The sequence below is a fragment of the Oryctolagus cuniculus genome, chromosome 5 (genome assembly GCF_964237555.1).
Source record: "Oryctolagus cuniculus chromosome 5, mOryCun1.1, whole genome shotgun sequence".
NCBI classification, from domain to species: Eukaryota; Metazoa; Chordata; class Mammalia; order Lagomorpha; family Leporidae; genus Oryctolagus; species Oryctolagus cuniculus.
Genome location: NC_091436.1, coordinates 123,852,134 through 123,871,766, shown reverse-complemented (window position 1 = coordinate 123,871,766; position 19,633 = coordinate 123,852,134). Strand labels below are relative to the sequence as shown.

The 19,633-nt window shown below is 43.8% G+C and overlaps 1 protein-coding gene across 4 annotated transcripts in view; it reads right to left on the bottom strand.

The window, feature by feature from the left end:
• Positions 1-19,633, bottom strand: part of RCAN2 (regulator of calcineurin 2) — a 307,939-nt gene that overhangs the window by 112,520 nt on the left and 175,786 nt on the right. The window contains exon 1 of one of the 4 annotated variants that reach the window (XM_051855663.2): positions 6,152-7,186. The exons of the other annotated variants lie outside the window; for them this stretch is intronic. Coding sequence (XP_051711623.1) covers positions 6,152-6,238 — 87 coding nt within the window. The 5' untranslated portion in view covers positions 6,239-7,186. Of the gene's footprint in view, positions 1-6,151; positions 7,187-19,633 lie in introns of those variants that run through there. 4 annotated transcript variants of the gene reach the window in all.

Genomic DNA, 19,633 nt, shown 5'->3' with positions numbered 1-19,633 from the left:
CTGCTCCTCTTCCAATCCAGCTCTCTGCTATAGCCTGGGAAAGCAGTGGAAGATGGCCCACATCCTTGGGCCCCTGCACGCATGTGAAAGACCCGGAAGAAGCACCTGGCGCCTGGTTTTGGATCAGCATAGCTCTGGCCATTGTGGCCAGTTGGGAAGTGAACTAGAGGATGAAAGATCTCTTTCTCTCTGACTCTCCTCTCTCTGTGTAACTCTGACTTTCAAATAAATACATCTCTTAAAAAGGCCATAAATTAATATTATAGTATTTACATAGGAAATGAGAATTTTGTTGAACTTTTCTGGTTTCTGAAAGTTAGCATAAATACCTCTGAGTTTTCTATTTCTGATAATTGCTTCACATACAACTCAAACTCTTCTAAGTTCCTGAGTGGATACCGCGTTTCCTGAAGATTCTGAGAGCTCTAGAATCTACAGGGCCATAGGGTCACGGTTGCTCCCAGGCCCTTACCCAGAGCTTGCAAAACAAACAAACAAACAAACACTGAAGAAATGGCCAGAAATTCAACCAACTCTGACAGATACCCGCAAATTTTTCTTCCCAATTTCTGACACCCCAACAAGCATACTCACTTGTGTCCCCTTGAAATAGAGTGAAAAGTTGATCAAGCTCACTCTGCTCCTCCCTATTCCTCCTACCACTCTGACCTTGTTCGGTAAGTAACTGAAAGCAGTATTTGAAATTTCCAGTGGTTTAAAGGACAAAAAAGATTTCATTGTACTAAGCAGCCATAATTTCCACAGAGGCCTGACACACACAGATGATCAGTCAGTCATGTGTACATTGTGTGAAAAGGAAAACAAGATACACAGAATGATGCTGTTCTCAGCATGGCTATCATGTGTCCTAAAAGGTTAAAAGACTTGTCCAAGGTCAAGCAGAATGGGAGGATATTGGGAAACTCTCAAAAGCAGAGAGAAGAAAATAGGGCTTATGACTGACCTTAAAAATCTTGTCATTAGCAGCAACATGGATGAGCCAAAAGGATATCAAGGTAAGTGAAATGAATCAGGCATAGAAAGATAAATATTGCATGATCTCATTCGTATGTGGAATCTAAAGAAGCTGACCTCATAGATGTTGAGAGCAGAATAGTGGGTAGCAGAGATAGAGGGGAAAGGGAGAGAGGGGAAGAGGGGTTGGTGAATGGGTGGAAACCTGCAGCTTGATAGGAGGAACAGGTTCTGCTGTTCTATGGCCAAGCAGGGTGACTAGAGTTAACAAATACTGAATTGTGCATTTTAGAATGTGCTAGAAGAGAGAACCTGGAATGTTTTCACCACAAGGAAATGTGACAAATGTTGTGGCGATAGACCTGCTAATGACTCTGCTTTGATCATTATACAATGTATACATGTATCAAAACATCACATCTTAATCCATAAATACAAGCATGTTCAACTCTTCCCCAGCAATCAAAAATAAAGCAAAGAAAAAAAATCCTGGCCTTCCAGAAGAATAAGACCTGAACTATAAGAATCCTACGTTTATAACCTTTTGAAGAAGTATATAGAAAATAAACTTCTACTTATTTTTCTCCCTCTCCCAAGACATCCAACAGGCTTAAAATATAGCCTGAGGTAATTAGGTTAAGTACAATTTTCTGAAAGTGAATTATGGCATGAGACAGTGACAGTCTCAGTGGGTCCCTGCATAAGTGAATGAATGTTGGAAACAGGTTAAATGGGGGTTGGGGGCTGAGGACCTCTCTTTTCACCTGCAATTCCTTCTCGATGGAATGGTTCTCCTTCAGATCTACACATGGTTATCTCACTCACTTCCGGTAGACCTCTGAATGACACTGGAACAATAACAATAAACTCCCCTCGCCAGAGACGCTTTCGATAGCCATCTACTCAAAAGTAGCCTCTCCACCCTTACCAACCCTCTAACCCTCACTGGGCTTGGTTTTCCATCCCAGTCCTCATCACAATGTGAAATTTCATTGTATGCTGATTAGTTCACTAGTTCAGGATGTGTCTCCCGCATTAGAATGTGTGTTCTAGCAGTGCAGGGATGTCTGTCCTGCCAGTCTCCTAAAGCACTGCCGTGGAGATAGTGAGTGCCCCACGTGTTTTTGAATGAATAAACCCATCTCTGAAGCTCTAAGGGCCTTTGAAACTTTTGTACTTCTCACAGGACTTGTCACATTTCCTGCCTGTGTTCTAATGAGCAGAGAAGGTTGGATGCCTGGGGCATGAGCCAGGAACCCCATCACAGAGAGAAGGCATCCAGCACTTCTGGAAGCTACCATTGTAGAGAAGGGGCAGCCCCAGGTTTGGATGCCCCCTGGAGAAGCAGGGGTGCTGTGCTTCAGGCAGCCACTGTAGCTCTGAGAAGACTGCCCACAGCTGCCAAGCAGCAAAGAGCAAGCTTATTGAGGGCTCAGAATGGGGGGAAGAATTGCCGGTCTGGCTAACTGGTCAAAAAAATGTTGAGTGAGTGTCAACATTTATAACAGCCCAGAAATATTACTTCTAAAGCTGAACACAGCAAATCCTACTGTGAAAGATACACAGCTTACTCTGGGCAGTTTTTGGCTGGCCTTGACTATTCCAACCTACACCCAGAAGAGGCAGGACACTGCTTTGTATGATAACCTGTGCCAAGGCTGCAATCAGACTATCTGTGTTAGAAGTTCTGGGCTTGGGGCCTGAGTATCATCAATATTTTTAAAAACTCTCAAGGGTTACCAATGTGCCATCAGGTTTAAGAACCACTGAAATAAAGTGAAATGTAAATTTCATTATCATCTTTAAATCCCTTTCATTTTCCCAAGGGTTTGGCTCCTGTAGAGTGGGCAGACTATTTTCAAAATCTGAAAAGAGTACTGGGAAAAATCGACCCCCCACACATACAAACTCTGCATTTCATCACATCATTTTCCTTCTGTTGAGGGGTTCAGGTTTCTAGATCTTTCAGAGCACTCTGGTGCTACAAAATAGCTAAGCCGATAATACCAAGCAGTGCAGTTTCCAGACAAAGATGAATATGGTGGGATCCCACTTGCCAGAATGCCTCCTCTCTGTAGCACCACTGTTGGGGTAGCTTCTACAAACTTTAGGAAATTGGAGGCTAGGTCAGCCATGGAGGATGAGGCTTTCCAGGTCACCATGAGAGAGGCCTCTACCACTGTGTTGGTGAAGGGTGCCCTCCGGCTGCACCTTCTTGGACTGGCTGCTTTCTTGGGGGGCTCAAGTGAAAGAACAGCCTGAGATCAGCCTGGATGCAGGCAGGAAGGGTAGACCCTGGCCATGCACCTCTCTTTTCTCTGACAGTAAATATTAAAGACTGAAAAACAGGACTGCACTGGTTCCCCTGCTTACCCTTCACTGGCAGTGAATGAAGAAGGAGATACTTGTGGGGATTTTTTTTGGGGGGGTGCCCAGAATTTTACTTTTGAACTTCTTTTCACAACAATATGCAATTGTCAGTTTTGAACAAGGAATATACAGGGTTTTTTTTTTTTTTAACAAATTCCTTTGGTCCAACTTAACTTGTTCACTTTCCCTCTTTTTAAAAACAAAGCCTTGATAATAGTGCCACTGCTTTACATTATGACTAAATGTCTGAAATGGAAGGCCATGTTTTCCAGGTTGCTAGGGAGTGTGTGTTGGGTGGGAGGAATGGGGTTGGAAGGAAAACATTTTCTGTGTCATGGATCATCAATGTAAGCTCCGCTGGAGTTAGGACACACCAGTAAATTGGCAAAAGTAACCTGTCACCTTCAGAGGATGTCTAAACGATGATGATGGTGATGGTGACACACAACATTTATGGAGCACTCAGTGTGAGTCAGGCAGTGGTTCACCTCTTTGATGTATACACTTTTCTTTAATCTTCCTACGAGGCCAATGAGGTAGACATTTTTATGATTTTCACATCATAGATGGAAACACTAAGGGATAGAAAGATGGGGCATCTGGTCCAAAAGAAACAAACCCATGATGATTCAGAGCCATTGGCAGAAAAGTCTTGGGACACATTTTTCTGATGGGCATCTTCCCAGGAAAACTCTATACATTTCTGAAGAACGGTGTCAGGATCTGGCTCTGACCTTCTCTCTTTCCCTGGTTCCCCTCTCATTCCTCACAGAGAACCTACTGCCATCAAATGGTTTGACTCACTCAACTGCAATGGTGCACCTTCCTCTCTCTCTACAAAATTTACCCAATTTTCAGTTCAAGTGCCACTTTTCCCCCCATGAAACCATCCCAAGCACTCAAATACAACCAGCTGTAAGAACTCTGAACCCCCTGCATTCCACAAAACATTCTGTCTAAGAAATACTGGACAGGACAATTTACCCTTGACAATCAAACCACTGCCGCAGATGCTGAGGACATACGAGGGACTTCAAAAAGTTCATGGAAATGGAACAAAAGACAAGTTTATTTTGTTGCTAAAAACTGAGATCCATGTCTAGTTTTGTGTGTGTGTGTGCGTGTGTGGTGTGCTTTTGAAACATAAATTTTTTGAATATTCCCTCACCTGAAGGATTTCACAATCTTTGTGCACCAAAATTAACTTATCCTTTAATTCCATTTTCCATGGATTTCTTTTAAAGCACACTTAGATACCATCTAGACATGTTTTAAACTCCTTCCTGGAGAAGCGCAATGTCTGGGACACTGCAGGTCTCTAAACAAATGTTTTGTCACTGTAAGTTTGTAAACCAAGAAAGTTAAGAATATCTTATGCTATTCTCACAGATCAGTTGAGGACAGAATGGGGCTGTGACATTTTATTCTCCATACATGAAAGCCTTATTCCAGTGGTTGCCGCGAGGTATTTCTCTGCTCTGTAACCTACCCTGCTCTGCAAGCTGTGTCCACACTGGAGCTCTGTGGTGACTCCTTTCCCTTCTGGAGGGCTTATGGTGTGATGGAAGACTGGAAGTCCCTGCATGCGTGTTTCTATGCTGAATGCAACCACAGGTAGTACCAACCTTTTATATTCTTATTTTCTGAACCTTTGCATGACAGGTGGCAGACACTTCCACAACACCAGCATAAGAATTAAATAGAGGGCCACGTGTTTAAAATATGCAGGGACCACAAACCATGTCACTGACTCTGAAGAGATTATTCAAAACTGCAATCTTAAATGCCAGTAACACACAAATCCCCACCTGTGAGACACCAAGTGTCATCTGTACACCCAACAATACAGATGCAGGCTCTTCCTTCAAATAAGAACTAAGGCATTAATGGTAAATAATTATGCAATGGAATTCCCCCTTTTGTCCTGCATAAACAACAGTCCTTGTGTGTGTGTGCATGTGTGTTTTTGTGTGTGCACATGTGTGTGTGCTGTTTAAATAAGAAGCTTCATGAGAATTCTAACACGAAATAGGAGAAAAGAAATACACCCATTTTACAAGCAGGGAATCTTCTACATAACATAAAACTGAACTGGAAAAAAGGGCATGAATAGCACGAGAAGACAATTTACCCTTGACAATCAAACAACTGCTGCAGAAGCTGGGGACCGGCGCTTGTGACGCTAAACCTTAAGATGCAAGACGCATTTGTGCCTGAACTTTCTTTACAAGGAAAATGACTTTGCTTCCTTTGCCTGACAAAGAAAATGTAGGCAGCTGCTCTCCAACTTCAATTTCCAGGGAGCTAGAGATTGCAACTGCCATCTGTATGGCAGCTTTTGTTCACGCCCAAGACCATATCACAGAACATTTAAGTGATATGCCACGAAGGGGTTACTGTCCCACTGTCAGAGTGTCTTGGGTGCGGTGTTTATTATGCGTACTTTCCTCATTTAATCATGGTTTCCAAACCCCCCCTTGATAATACAGACTTACAAATTCTCCTCACTGACAAAGATATCATACAAGAATAAGGAAACATGTCTACTGGGAGAACGATGACCGGGGATCACCTAATAGAAAAGAAGCAAACAGACAATGACAGACCTTATCCCACTCAAAAATCATACACTGGTCTCTCTCCTAACTTATTCTAATCAATGTAGCCATGCACTCCCCACATGCATTTTTAGCACAGATTGTGAGCTGAAAACTATTCACTGAAGTCTTATTTCCTTATGCTAAAAAGGTTCTGTCAAACAACATCAGTAACAGCAACAATGAAAAATGAGATTGCAGGTGCATACCTTAACCTCCTGATTGGTAAAGACCTCGACATCCACGGCACAGGCAACCAGAGTGGAAACATCACAGTCCATGCTAGGGGCTGGCATTCCCCTTCCTGAATTTTCAATAAAGGAGTTAGGCAACCTCAGAATTGTGAGAGAAGAGAAGAGCCTCCAGACAGATACTGCTGTGGCCAGGCCAGCTGCTGCCTTGCTCTAGGCACTGGCTGGAGGCTCGGGCACCTGGAGCCAGCTCCCACTGCACGCAGTCCGCGTCTGAGTCGGCACAGCAGAGTAATGAACGGCCGGGCTCGTTCATGGCAATGACATCACCACAAAGACTGACACAAGCTGAAGCTTTTTTTTTTTTTTCCCCAAGCCTTTTATCTCTAGGCAGTGCAGTGGAGCAAATTGAACATGATTATGTGCTAAATCTGAACTCAGACTAAATCAATTCAGGCAGCATTAGCTAAGAACTGAGTCATAGCTGTTGTTTCAACTGGGTGCTTATGTTTGCAAAAAAAAAAAAAAAATGGGGGACAATCTGACACCAGAGGTTCTGCTTTGGGTCATTCTACAGAGGAGCCTCCTGAGGTTAAGGTCTGACAATTTTCTGTCTCCGAGATGAGCAGGAAGTTGAGGCATTTTGCAAATTGCTTGGCCTCTGTTAATTGCTCTGTGCCACTCGGGGCAGCCACACATGTTCTGGGCATCCTAATGCATCCCGGGCATGGGCTGAACAGAAATCCATTCTTGGAGTGACTAAAGATCTGGTTGTCAGTCACTCAGGCAGCTTGGTAAGAGGAGATAATTAGAGGTTTGTGGAAATTCTATTCGAAGCACACACAAGTGCAGACCAGGAACTATAAAAGCACCCCTCCACGCTCAGGATTTCAGGCTGTCTCCAAGGTCATTCAGACCCAAAGCAGTCTATTGGAAGGGGATTCAGCCTCACGAGGGACAGATGGCGGGGTGGAACGGGCAAACTCACTCACGTGGGTCAGTGGCAGAGCCTCAAGCTCCACTTCGCCCGAGACTGTGAACGTGTCCCTGTGCTTTCTCTGCCTCTTTCCCTGGCAGCAAAGCCCTGAAGGGCAGAGCCAGGGTTAATTCACCTTTGCATCTGAAGCCTTGAGCAGAGGGTCTGGCACAAGAAGGCGATATGCGTTTAATGAATAAATCAATGAAATAGGAACATCTTCTTTCACAGTAGGAGCGAGCAACAGAAAAAATCAGACCAGGTTTCGTCTTAGCCTCTGTTACACAGGTCCACATAGAGCTCACTGACACCGCAGTAGGATCCGTCCCCAGAGGAGGGCAATGGCAACTCCAGGGACCATCCGAGGCTCATGAGTTCTAATAGACTGCTTCCTTTCTAACACCTGCTTGGACAAGGTATTCGAGTTTTACATGCAGATGAGACAGGGGTAGGAGACTGAGGGTAGAGGTGCCTGGGTTGGTGTTTATTGCTCTACACTTGAACCTACTCAGTCCCCATCAGCATTTTGAAATCTATGCATAGTTTGACATACGCATTTTCTGTGAACTTTTTGAACACCCCACGTATGCCTACATAATTATAGCTAAAGTGTAAAGTGTATGCAGAAATGAATATGATTTGAATATTGCTGGCATCTGTTCAAAAACACAAAACAAGAAAATGAGTATTTTTTCATATGCCATGGCACATCCTAAAATTTACTTTTTAAGGTTTTATAGCAGTGGCGTGCAACTACATATTTCACAGTCAACTTCCTGGGAAGAATAAGTCCAATGTGTAGCATTTGCCCATTTCTGTGGTATAAATAGTCTCATTGTGGCTGGCTTCAACCAACCAACGTGTGAAATCGCAGGGAGCCACGTTAGGAAGAGATGCATCAATGTGTTAGCAGAGCCCCTGAGTATATCACTGCTTGCCAGTTAGGGAAACACTGCCCTGTCTCAGTGACAGTCCATCAACAGCGCTGGCATCCACTTAGTACATGCACATGGACAATCACAGAGCGACAGCAACAGGAAGACCAGTGCATTCTAATCACTGCTCTGTTCACCTAAAGGGCTCTGAATTAGCTCACATTCTGTGTTTTAGAAAGTGCTAGAAAGGATACACACTTGCTAGTTCAAAGAACAAAACAAAACAAACACAAATGTCGCTCCCCCTCTTCGTGGAGGAACGACACAGGACCCTGCGCTGTTCTTTCGTCTGCTCGGCCCTCCCCGGGTTTGCTGCTGGTTCTTCCCGGGTTGGCTACTATCCCTTCCACCTCCGTGGAAGGGCAGTTCCCCCTGGCCACATTCCCCACTTCCGCAGGAGAGCGGCACACCGCCGGCCGGCTCTCTCGGGGGCTGCACAGGTGTTATTCGGATAGATGTTCCCTTTAGATGTTCCCTGGTGCATGCCGTCTCTCTCCTCCTTTATAGTCCTCCTCCGCCAATCCTAACTCGGCTGCCCACATGCCGAGTACGCTGCTCTCCAATCAGGAGCAAGTCCTACAGTTTATTGGTTGAACTGGAGGCAGCTGTGCGGAAGCTGTTTACTTCTCTCCCAGCGCCATATTGTGGGAGAGCAGATGCATAGAATAAGTCTTAATTCCAGCAACTCAGTCTAGTCCGGTTTGCTCCCCACAACAAACACAAAATAGTCCTGCTGGGACCAGCCTTGGCAACACAGAATCAGTATGGCCAGGAAGCAGAGTCCTACTCGGAATTGTGAAATAGTCAGTTTGCTCTGAAGCAGACTCAGCTTTCCATTTCTGATTTGATTCCTGTCTGGAGATGCCTTCCAGCTACTCAGGCATCCACAAACTTTGTTTTCCAATTTTTGAAATGTCTTTCCAAAGGCACTGCTCTGTGTTAGCATTAAATGACTGACAACTCTCAGAGTTATCCATCCTGGAGGAACCTGTATTTTAGCAGGGAACAGAATTTTGAGTAAATAGAGCGTTTATGATAGAATGATAGACATCATGTGCAAATGCCATGTGGGTCAAAGGAACTTTCCAGAGACCCTAGAATAGAATGATTGGGCTTTTAACAGACTGAATAACAAAGTGGCTAACCAATATAATCCAACTCCCTATGCAATAAGGTCATTTCCTATAGGATAGAGGCCCTAGGGGACATCCATGTTAAATAGTGACCTATCTCTCCAGAGAAAAAGTACTTTTTTATGGCTCAGGGGTGAATGGCAGCCTCAGAGGTGCATAGGGTATGTAAGCACCCTAGTTAACGGCTACTGTCCCAACACACCCTGGCCCTGATGGCTCTCCCACCTCAACTCACAATAGGCTTACCAATACTCTTCAAGCCCCACCACCATGGGCCATTCCAGTATAAAAAAAAATTCCAAGTTTTTTCTCACCACTTCCATTCCTTATGTTTGAAAATATCCAGATCTTCTCATGGCCTCTTCCTTATTACCATCCAGCTTTCAATTCAGACAGCTTGTCCATTCTTTGTCTGTAGCCTACCTCCCATTTAGCATTTCATCCCCATAAAAGCACATATTCTTGCCTGTTCTATTCCCTGCTATATTCCTCAGGGACTAGAAGGAGGCTTGATACTTCAGAGGCACCCTAATAAATGTCTGAAATATGAATGAATAAATAAATAAATGTATTTTAAAAGACAAGGAACGGGACTGAAACTGGTAGAAATGCCTCCTGATCTAGGAGTTACAGGGAGGCCCTTGCGAGGGGAGATGGGGGCAGGTGAGTCCAGTGAGTCTCCAGAGTCTCTGAACTGAGTTGTGACACTGCTCTCCAGCTGACATGGACAGAAAGCTTGGGATCTGTGCAAGCCACTGCTCTTCTAATAACTGACCACACCACAGAAAAGGGCGCAATGTGGCACTGACTCCTTACACAACAGCCATTTCCCTTCCCCTCAGGTCAGGCAATTCTCTAAGAGGACTGGCAGCTGAGCTGGCACCCTCCCCTCCACCTGGGCAGGAAGAGATGCACACTCTCCAATTCCAGAGGGGGCTGTGGCAGTGGCCACCAAAGCCGTTTGCTGAGGAGCATGGAAGTTCCCATGACTGCTCTCATTTGACAAAGGCTCTGCCACTTCTGTGAGTCTCCCTGGCTCACCTTTGCTTTTGCTATTCATTACATAACATTTCAAACATCTTCAGAAGTGGAGAGAATAATGCACTTTGTGTACCCACTGCCCAGACGCAAGCATAATTAACACAGGACCAACTTGCTTCTTCTCTGCCAGTGGCTCTCCAGCTATGGTCTCCAAACCAAGTGTCAGTATCACTTGAGAACTTGTCAGAAAGGTAGATTCTTGGGCCTTTCCCAAGACTGAATCAGGCACTTTGGAGGTGGGGCCAGAATCTGCTTTAACAAATCCGCAGGTGATTCTGAAGCAAGGTCAAGTCTGAGAAGCCTGCTCCATGCCCCCAACCCACTTCTATACTCAAGGTCATTGTGAAGCAACTGCCCAACATCCTATCACCCCATCTGCAAATATTCCAGCATATATCTCTAAAATACAAAGTATTCTTCATTTAAAACCACAACCCCTATCATCACCCACTCCAAAAAGCAAGAGTAAGTCCTTAGTACCACTAAATGGTCTGCCAGCGTTCACATTTTTCCTCTGTACTGCAACATCCTCTTACCTCCCATTCCAGTCTGGCTTCTCAGCCCCATCCTGCATTCAGTTCCCTTCCTTCTTCCTGTTTAACATTTGCTTATTTAAATCAGGATCCAAACTATGTCTCTAACATCTCTTAGTCTACAGAATTCTCCCCATCTCTTTTTTTCCTTTCCTCCTTGTAGTTTTTGCTATTGCTGCTGCTGAAGCAATACTATTAATCCTTTAAAATTTCCCCCAGTCTAGATTTTCTTGATGAACTCCACATAGTGTTATTTAATCAGTTTCTTTATTGCCTGGAGATCCTGTTAGATCCGTGGGCTCAAGGGGGTTCAGGTGTGGCAAGGCCCCTTATTAGATGGTGTTGAGTATTTCTGTCAGTGGGCACATAAGGTCTGGCCTTCTCTCTTTTGTGCTCAGTGCCTAAAGTCATTCACTCATTAGGAGTTACAAAAGTGAGGCTTCTTCATGCATTCATGGAGTACTTCCATAAACATGGACTATTTGTCATACAGCTTTTAAGACGAGCAAAATAAACACTTGCATCTCTGATTATTTTATTTTATTTTATTTTTTTATTTTTATTTTTTTGACAGGCAGAGGGACAGTGAGAGAGAGAGAGAGACAGAGAGAAAGGTCTTCCTTTGCCGTTGGTTCACCCTCCAATGGCCGCCGTGGCGGGCACGCTGCGGCCGGCGCACCACGCTGATCCGATGGCAGGAGCCAGGTACTTATCCTGGTCTCCCATGGGGTGCAGGGCCCAAGTACTTGGGCCATCCTCCACTGCACTCCCGGGCCACAGCAGAGAGCTGGCCTGGAAGAGAGGCAACCGGGACAGAATCTGGTGCCCCGACCGGGACTAGAACCCGGTGTGCCAGCGCCGCAAGGCGGAGGATTAGCCTAGTGAGCCGCGGCGCCGGCCCTGATTATTTTATTAACTTTAACATTTTTTAAAATTTTTAATGGCTTGCTTGCCTTTTATGCTCCAAAAGAGATTACTGAGGTTATTTTAAAGCATGCTGATAAACTCATAGACTAGACATATTTGATGGGTTTCATCCCATTGTAGCTTTATCTTGTCGATGCTCAAATTACCCATCTTGGGCTAGTGGGAGTCTAATCAGGTTGGATCCTGAGTCCTTTCGATAGATCCCAGTAGTCTTTGAGAGCTACCCTGTTGTCTGGCGTGACAAGATGTTCCAGGCTCATCCTGTTCATTTCCTGCCCCAGATAAGGAGTCAGGCATTTCTCCAAGGAGCCCCAGTTCCATTTGGTAAGCATTTCAATATATTTTAAGATCACAATCTCTATACTTAGAGGTGCTCTTTGCACTGAGTTGGATATTGTTTATAATCCTTTTCAGTGGACAGGTCTAGGAAATACATAAACGTATTTTGAGGATAGCATACATCATGAGTTCAGACTGATAATTTCAATTTAAACTCAAGTCAACAGGATTTTTGCTGAAACCCATCCATCTCATATCTGTCATCCCCTTTATTCCCCAACAAACACTTTGGTTCTTACCAATAACATAATCAGCCATGTGCCTTATCCCATACCATATGAACAACAGCCCCAGAATCACAACATTAAAGACACCAGGAGGACTTTGACATTTTTTCCCAGTTCCTTCTTGTCTGTAGAGCCTACCACTTCACAAAATGCGCAAAATGTTAGGCTGTATATAGTCCTTTGAAATAGTTTATTCCACCAACTAGAGTAAGTTCATTTGCTTCATTTTACTTTTGACTCCTAAGGATTATTTTCCCTTTAATTGTGTTCTATACTCAGACAAAATGTTTATATGTTCCTAAATCAAACTACAAACAAATTTATCATCTATTCCTTTCTCCTGTACCACATTTCCTCCATCCCTCCCATATGCCTTTTTTGTTGTTACTTTCTCCCATTAAAAATATAGTAAAAACTATATATGTAGTTTTCCCCTTTCTTAAATAAAGGCTTTGCACATTTTCTCTGCCTTACTTTTAAGAACGAAAACATGACCCTGAATATCACTCCATAGTAATATGTAGAAATAGCCCTATTCCTTTTTACAGTTGAATAGTATTCCATCATGTGCATTTATGGAAGACCATAAATCTAATCTACTGGTAGACATTTGGGTCATCTCCAATTTTTTTTCTCTGAAATAGTGCAGTAATGGAGGCACATACCCCTTGGGGTTAAGATGCTGGTTAAGAAGTCCACATCTTATTTTGGGGTGCCTGGGTTGGTTACCCAGCTCTGACTCCTAGTCTAGCTTCCTGCAAATGCAGACTCTGGGAGGCAGTGGTGTTGGCTAAAGTAATTGGGTTTCTGCCTCCCACATGAAAAAACTGAACTGAGTTCCCAGCTCCTAGCTGTGGCCATTGGAGACATTTGGGGAGTGAACCAATGATTGGTAGGAAGCTCTTGTTTCTCTCTCACTCCTGTTTCTGTGCTTCTCAAATAAATGAATTGTGCAGCACTGGGTAGATTTTGCTCATATCTTCATATTTTCACCACTGTATTTCTTTGGGAAAGATGTCAGAAGTGGATCTACTAAGTTGAAAGCAGATGCTGGGTGGGCACTGTGGCACAGTGGGTTAAGCTGCTGCCTTCAGTGCTGGCATCCATATGGGCACCAGTTCGATTCCTGACTGCTCCACTTCCAATCCAGCTCCCAGCTCCCAGGTCCTTGGGCGATTGCACTCATGTAAGAGACTGGGAAGAAACTCCTGGCTCTTGGTTTTGATCTGGCCCAGCCCTGGCATTTGCAGCCATTTGGGGATGAACCAGTGGATGGAAGATCACTCTTTCTGTCTCTCCCTCTCTCTCTGTAACTCTGTCTTATAAATAAAACAAATTGTTGTTAAAAAGAAAGAAAGAAAGCTGATATATATGCAATTTTGCTATTTCTAGTTCAATGCACCTCAATGAAGGTTGTGCCTTTTGTCTTTTCCATCAGCACAATGTCTTAGGTATTTGCCTATCTGGTGATTAAGAGGTAGCTATCTTAGTAAAGCTTTGATTGTCATTTCTTTTCCTGTAGGCACACTTAAGGGATTGTGTATCTGTGACTTCTTCCAGCATTGTCCCAATCTCCCTACCCAGGAGGTTCCTACCTACCTAGGAAGCAATGGCTCCCATCTTTTCTCCAACCAATTCACATTTTCTTAGACCAGCAAGCTAAAAGTTCGAAACACATACTACATGAGGTTTGTTTTGATTTGTTTTTCGGTTTGCACTCTTCTTATTATGAAACACAGGGAGCGTTTGGTCCTGCAGGGAAGAAATGTTTGCATTTCTTCTTCTATTACAACTCACTCAGGTCTGGTCAGGACATAGCAAGTACATTCTCACCTCAGGGCTTTTGCCCTTGGTGTCCTCTGGCCTGGAAGGCTATTCCCCCGTCTTAGCATTCAAATTTCTGCTTAAATGTCCTTTCCTCAGAGAGGTCTGCCTTGCTCAAGCTAAGTAGCATCCGTCCAATCAGCGCTCTGTCCTGCTTTATCTTTCTTCCAAGGACTTATCACTAACTGGTCTTATAAAGGAGCACTTCAAAAAAAAAAGGGTGTTGAACAATAGTATTAAAAGCCACATTTATTTTAATGCAAAACATGTTTAAATCCATGCCTAGTTTCTCCATAATAGACATTTTCTGTGAACTTTCTGAAGACCTTTTGTATATGTATTTGCACAGTCATCATCCATCTCTCTTATTGGAATGCAAGCTCCATGAGGGCAGGGCTACTCTGCCCAGTTCCCTGAGTGCCTGCAACATAGCCTGCCACACAGTGAGAGCTCAATGAATGTGTGCGTGAGATGAATGCGTAACTCAACATTTGGATTTATTTTTTTGCTCTGAATTCCAGCTGAGAACATGTACTTCCAGGGACATGGACAAGAAGTTAAGTCTATATCAGTCTCTATATGGGAGATATGAGATGGGAGGTGGAAGCAAATGAAGACACCCCGAGGCTCTGGGCAGTGGGACTGGTGAAGGGAGGGCAGAGGAGGTCCATGGGAAATGAGAGGGACACTGAAAAGGATAAAGAACACACACGAAATGCAATCTCCTGTTCTACTGGAGGCCCATGCTAGGCAGCAGCTGTAACACCCTCAGGCAGATTCAGGAACTGTCCTCATTCCACCACTGCCCAGTGAGTACACTCCTGCTGCACCCTCCCCACCCCCGCCCTGCCCCAGAAACCACAAGCAAATCCCTCTCCCAAGGAAAAAACCCTCACTTCTTGCCCTTACCTTCTGCTGGGCCCAAGGGCTTAGCCCTGCCTTGATTTCATCCCTAAAGACGACATATTTCCCCTTCCCATCCCCTGACATCTGCATCAGATGCTGCGCAGTGCTCTGCCTAAGAATCTGACACTCTTGAAAAATTACAGGGATGAAAATAAATTGGGTGTTTGCTCAGCACTCCTGTCTTCTTGGCACCACACTCGCTGAGAATGGCTTCTCCTCCTCCCCGACTCTGGATTTGTCTGAGCAAGGTCCTGACCAGGCAAAGGCTGCCAGAGCCCTCCTGAAGATTTTCTAAACCCAACAAGGTTAAGATCACCAGTCCCCTGGGGTACCAGAAGCTGAGACTGTTGCTGACTGTTTGTACCTTTGAATGTAGCTAAATTCAGGCAGAAGCAGCACAGAAGGGAAGTCCCAGGATGGGAGTCCTTGTTTCTGGCTGCTCCCAAGCCCCTGCCCTCCCATGAGTCTTTCCCGTGTATTATAAATACTCTAAAATTAACCGACCAATGCCTCCCATTTTTCTCAAGCAAATTCAGATTTTTTTTCAGACACTAACAACTAATAAGTCCTTGAGCATGTGTGTTCACACACACACAAAGAAAGAGAGAGAGAGTGAGAGAGAAAGAGAGAGAGCACTAGAGTAAATAACAGGAGAAAACAAAGTGGGAGTCAGTAATCAGGAACCAAATATGCAGGTATCCAAATGGTTCCATGGAAGCTCCCCTCCTTGCCCAGAGAGTCTTGAGCTGAGGGAGTTGGCATCATCCTACCTCTTCCTCCTAATCCAATAGCTGAAGTCCCAGCATGAATTTTTTTCAAGGAAATCTTTCCATCCCCAATCCTTCCACCTTATTAATCTCCCTTTCAGGCTTCATGCCTATCTAATCAGTTTTGGGCCACTTACTTTTAAAGTCTGCATTTGGGTCTTAAACCTACCTCTGTTTAGTATGTTAGATGTTATTTTATGGCACTTACATTGAAATTTGGAGTTTACCATCCTACTGCACTACCATTTACTTAGGACCAATTTCATGAAGCAACTCGGCAAACATTCACATGCATTATTTTATTTAAACTTTACAATAGGCCCTGTCTTGAGATGAGGAAGTAGACTGCCAAAATTAAACAGCTAGGAAAGCAGTAGAGGCAGGATAGATCCAAATGACTTGTCAAAAGCATCAACTCTTAACTTCTCTACTATACAAATTTCAATATTCCAGAGAAGAGAACATGAACACATCTGTACTTTGGAAAATAATTCCAATGGTGATGTGATGGCTAGATTGGAAAGCAACAAGGGCAGGAGGGAAGGAAATTAATATCTCAAAATAACTTCAGGAGAGTAGACATCAACTTAGCTGATTTTTATTGAATTCTCTAAGCCAGTGGTGATGACAGACCAAATTGGGCAACAGGCAATGCTGGAGTCAATGGAGAAATATAAGAGAGAACTCAGTACCTAGATGTGGCCAGAGGTTGTTGTCAGAGGTAGAGAAGAAGGTGTTACACAGTTAAGATTTATTCCTAAGAGGAAGATGGTGTTAGTGACAAGGTTGGGTTTCTTAAAAAGATTAAAAATACTTACTCACTGGCAAAATCAAGGAAGCCTTCAATGCAACACAAGGGTATCTGATATGGATACTGGGTAGAACTAAGGTGGAGTAAGATCTTATAAGGCTATAACTTTGTTAAAAGAGAAACAAACACGGCCGGTGCTGTGGCATATTAGGTTAAGCATCTGCCTGTGGTGCCAGCATCCCATATGGGTGCCCGTTCGAGTCCCAATCCAGCTCCCTGCTGATGGCCTGAGAAAACAGTAGAAGATGGCCCAGGTGCTTGGGCCCCTGCACCCCCGTGGGAGACCCATAAGAAGCTTCTGGCTCCTGGGTTTGGATCAGCCCAGCTCTGGCTGTTGCTGCCATTTGGGGAGTGAACCAGCAGTTGAAAGACCCCTGTCTGTCTCTCCCTCTCTCTCTAACTCTGCCTTTCAAGTAAATAAATAAATAAGAGAGAGAGAGAGAGAGAGAGAGAGAGAGAGAGAGAGAGAGAGAGAGACAGAGTCGAACAGATCTTTTAGGCAGAATGGAAAGTCTGAGCAGGACAATAGAATTTTGGAAGAGGTGGTCATGACCACATTGATGAGGACTTTGAGCATCAGAGCATCAGTAAGGTATGGGAATCAACCAAAATTTTCTGAAAAGGTCTGTGTACTATATTGGAATGAAGTAGAAAGGAACTGACTCTAAAACTCCAGCAAGCAATAAAGGCCTGGAGTGTGGGGATGCAATAGTAACATAAGAAAAAGAATGGATATAAAAATACCATAGAGATAGAATATTTAGAATTTAATAGTCAGTTGGTTGTCAGGATAGTGGTCTGGGTTTGGATGGGAAATGAAGCAAGGAGGGAAGAAGTTGGAGATACCCAAAGATGGAAAAGCAGTTGGCAGGGAGAAAAGTTCAAAGGAACTCCCAAAGTCCTGAGCCTGAGTACAGCCAAGTAACTATCTGAAATAAAATTATATTGGTGACAAGAGTAAACTATAATCAGTTTTATACAGTTTGTGACAATGAAATCAATATCCACATTTGTTCAGTTCAATCTTTAAGTAGTATGACTAATCTTCACATGAACAAAAAAGCAAGAAGAGGAAGAATAAAAACTGACATTGTTACTTACAATGATAATAAGTATTAGTCCTTAATGGTACTGGGTAGGTAAAGGCATTATTGCAAAATGATTATAATTCTGACCAGTCAAAACCCCAGAAACAGATTCATTTTCACTCTACCGTCTCATGCAAAAATCTGTATCATGGGAAAAACAATGCATAAATCTATGAATGGGGTCCTTCTGTGTAGCTATTTCAACACTGAAAAATGGTAGACTTTAGTTTGCAGTGTAAATGTATGTTACTCCTTATTTGAATTTAAAGAAATGCAAAAACACCTCTGGAAAAAAAGTATTGCTTTCAGACTTGAACTTCCTATCTTTCTGCCAAACCCAATCCTCTTCCTGTGCTCTCTGTTTCAATTGTGACACCATGTTCCATCCAGTCACCTTGCATTACAATGTCAGTCATCCCTGATTCCTTCCACCTTTACTGGGGCTCAGGGCTAGTTGATCCAGATGTGCAATGAGGTTATAACATGGCCCTGTCTCTGAGACCCTGTCTCCTAAAGGTCAGTGTCATTTTCAAGCTGATTCCAAGGATGGCTACCAGTAGCAACCATGGCCACCATTGCATGCTACAACTGGACTACATAGGCCTCCTGACCACCTCTGACATGACTATGGATAGGGAATGTGCTGATTGGCTTTTACCAAAATCCATCCACTTCTAGAGTGGGTCAGGTGTCAAATATCCCTGAAGGAAATGAGTTGTATGGGAATGGCCAGGATATCTAAGTAAGCATCTGGGTTAGGAGGGGAAGGGATTTTGGGCAAGCATCCACCAATGTCCACTACTGTTTCAATTCCTATACTCGTAAGAGCTCTTGAAGGTGAATATAGAAACTGTCTTTGATTAATCAGCAGAAAAGTAATACAAAAGAGGTTAAGTAGTAGTTCTTAGAGAATTACAAAGAACCTTGAGAAACAGTTTCAGAAACTTGGTAAGAACCAGAAGGTCCAAGATGAGAAAAACAATAGCCAAGGAGATGCCATAGGAAAGAGAGTGATTAGAACACTACCCCTGAGCCCTTCCAGGTGCTGCACCCATCAGTCTACCTCTGTTGTGGTAAGTGATCTCTACCTTGTCCCTGTGACTTTTTTTTTTACAGGCAGAGTAGACAGTGAGAGAGAGAGAAAGAGAGAAAGGTCTTCCTTTTCCATTGGTTCACCCTGCAATGGCCGCTGTAGCTGGCGCACCGCGCTGATCCGAAGACAGGAGCCAGGTGCTTCTCCTGGTCTCCCATGTGGGTGCAGGACCCAATCACTTGGGCCATTCTCCACTGCACTCCCGGGCCACAGCAGAGAGCTGGCCTGGAAGAGGAGCAACCGGGACAGAATCCGGCACCCCGACCAGGACTAGAACCCGGTGTGCCAGCGCTTCAGGTGGAGGATTAGCCTATTGAGCTGTGGTGCCAGCCGTTCCTGTGACTTTTTGTGATACTCTCTGGAGCCCAAGTTCCAATTATGGTGTCCACTTAGTTAATGCTACTATAGGTTATAGAAGGAAGACTGTCCTAACACAGAAAGATGCTAGGAGGCTGAGAGTCCACTACGAGTCTTCCACACATTCTGCCTCCATTTCTTCCCCATCTTTTTTATTCAGAAATACCAGATCTGTCTTTGTAAGAACTATTTCCACCCATGTCCCTCTTCTTTCTCAACATACTCACTGCTTTCCCACTGTTAGCAGAACTTAAAGGGTTTCTTCAAATTGTGATGACAACCTACTTCTCCAATTGCTTTATTTCCAACTGTTTCTCTGCATAACCCTATTCTCCAAAAAAAAAAAAATACATGGAATATAATTAAAAGGTCTCTGGTTTCCTTGGAATTCATCCACGTATCCATCCATCCATACATCCTATCCAGTGACTACTTATTGAATATACTATATGACCAGTATAAAGCTAGAGACTAACCAAAAAAGGGTGACAACCCTTTCCCAAGGAGGTCTTAGTAGAAGAGAATGAAAAGCTATAACAATAT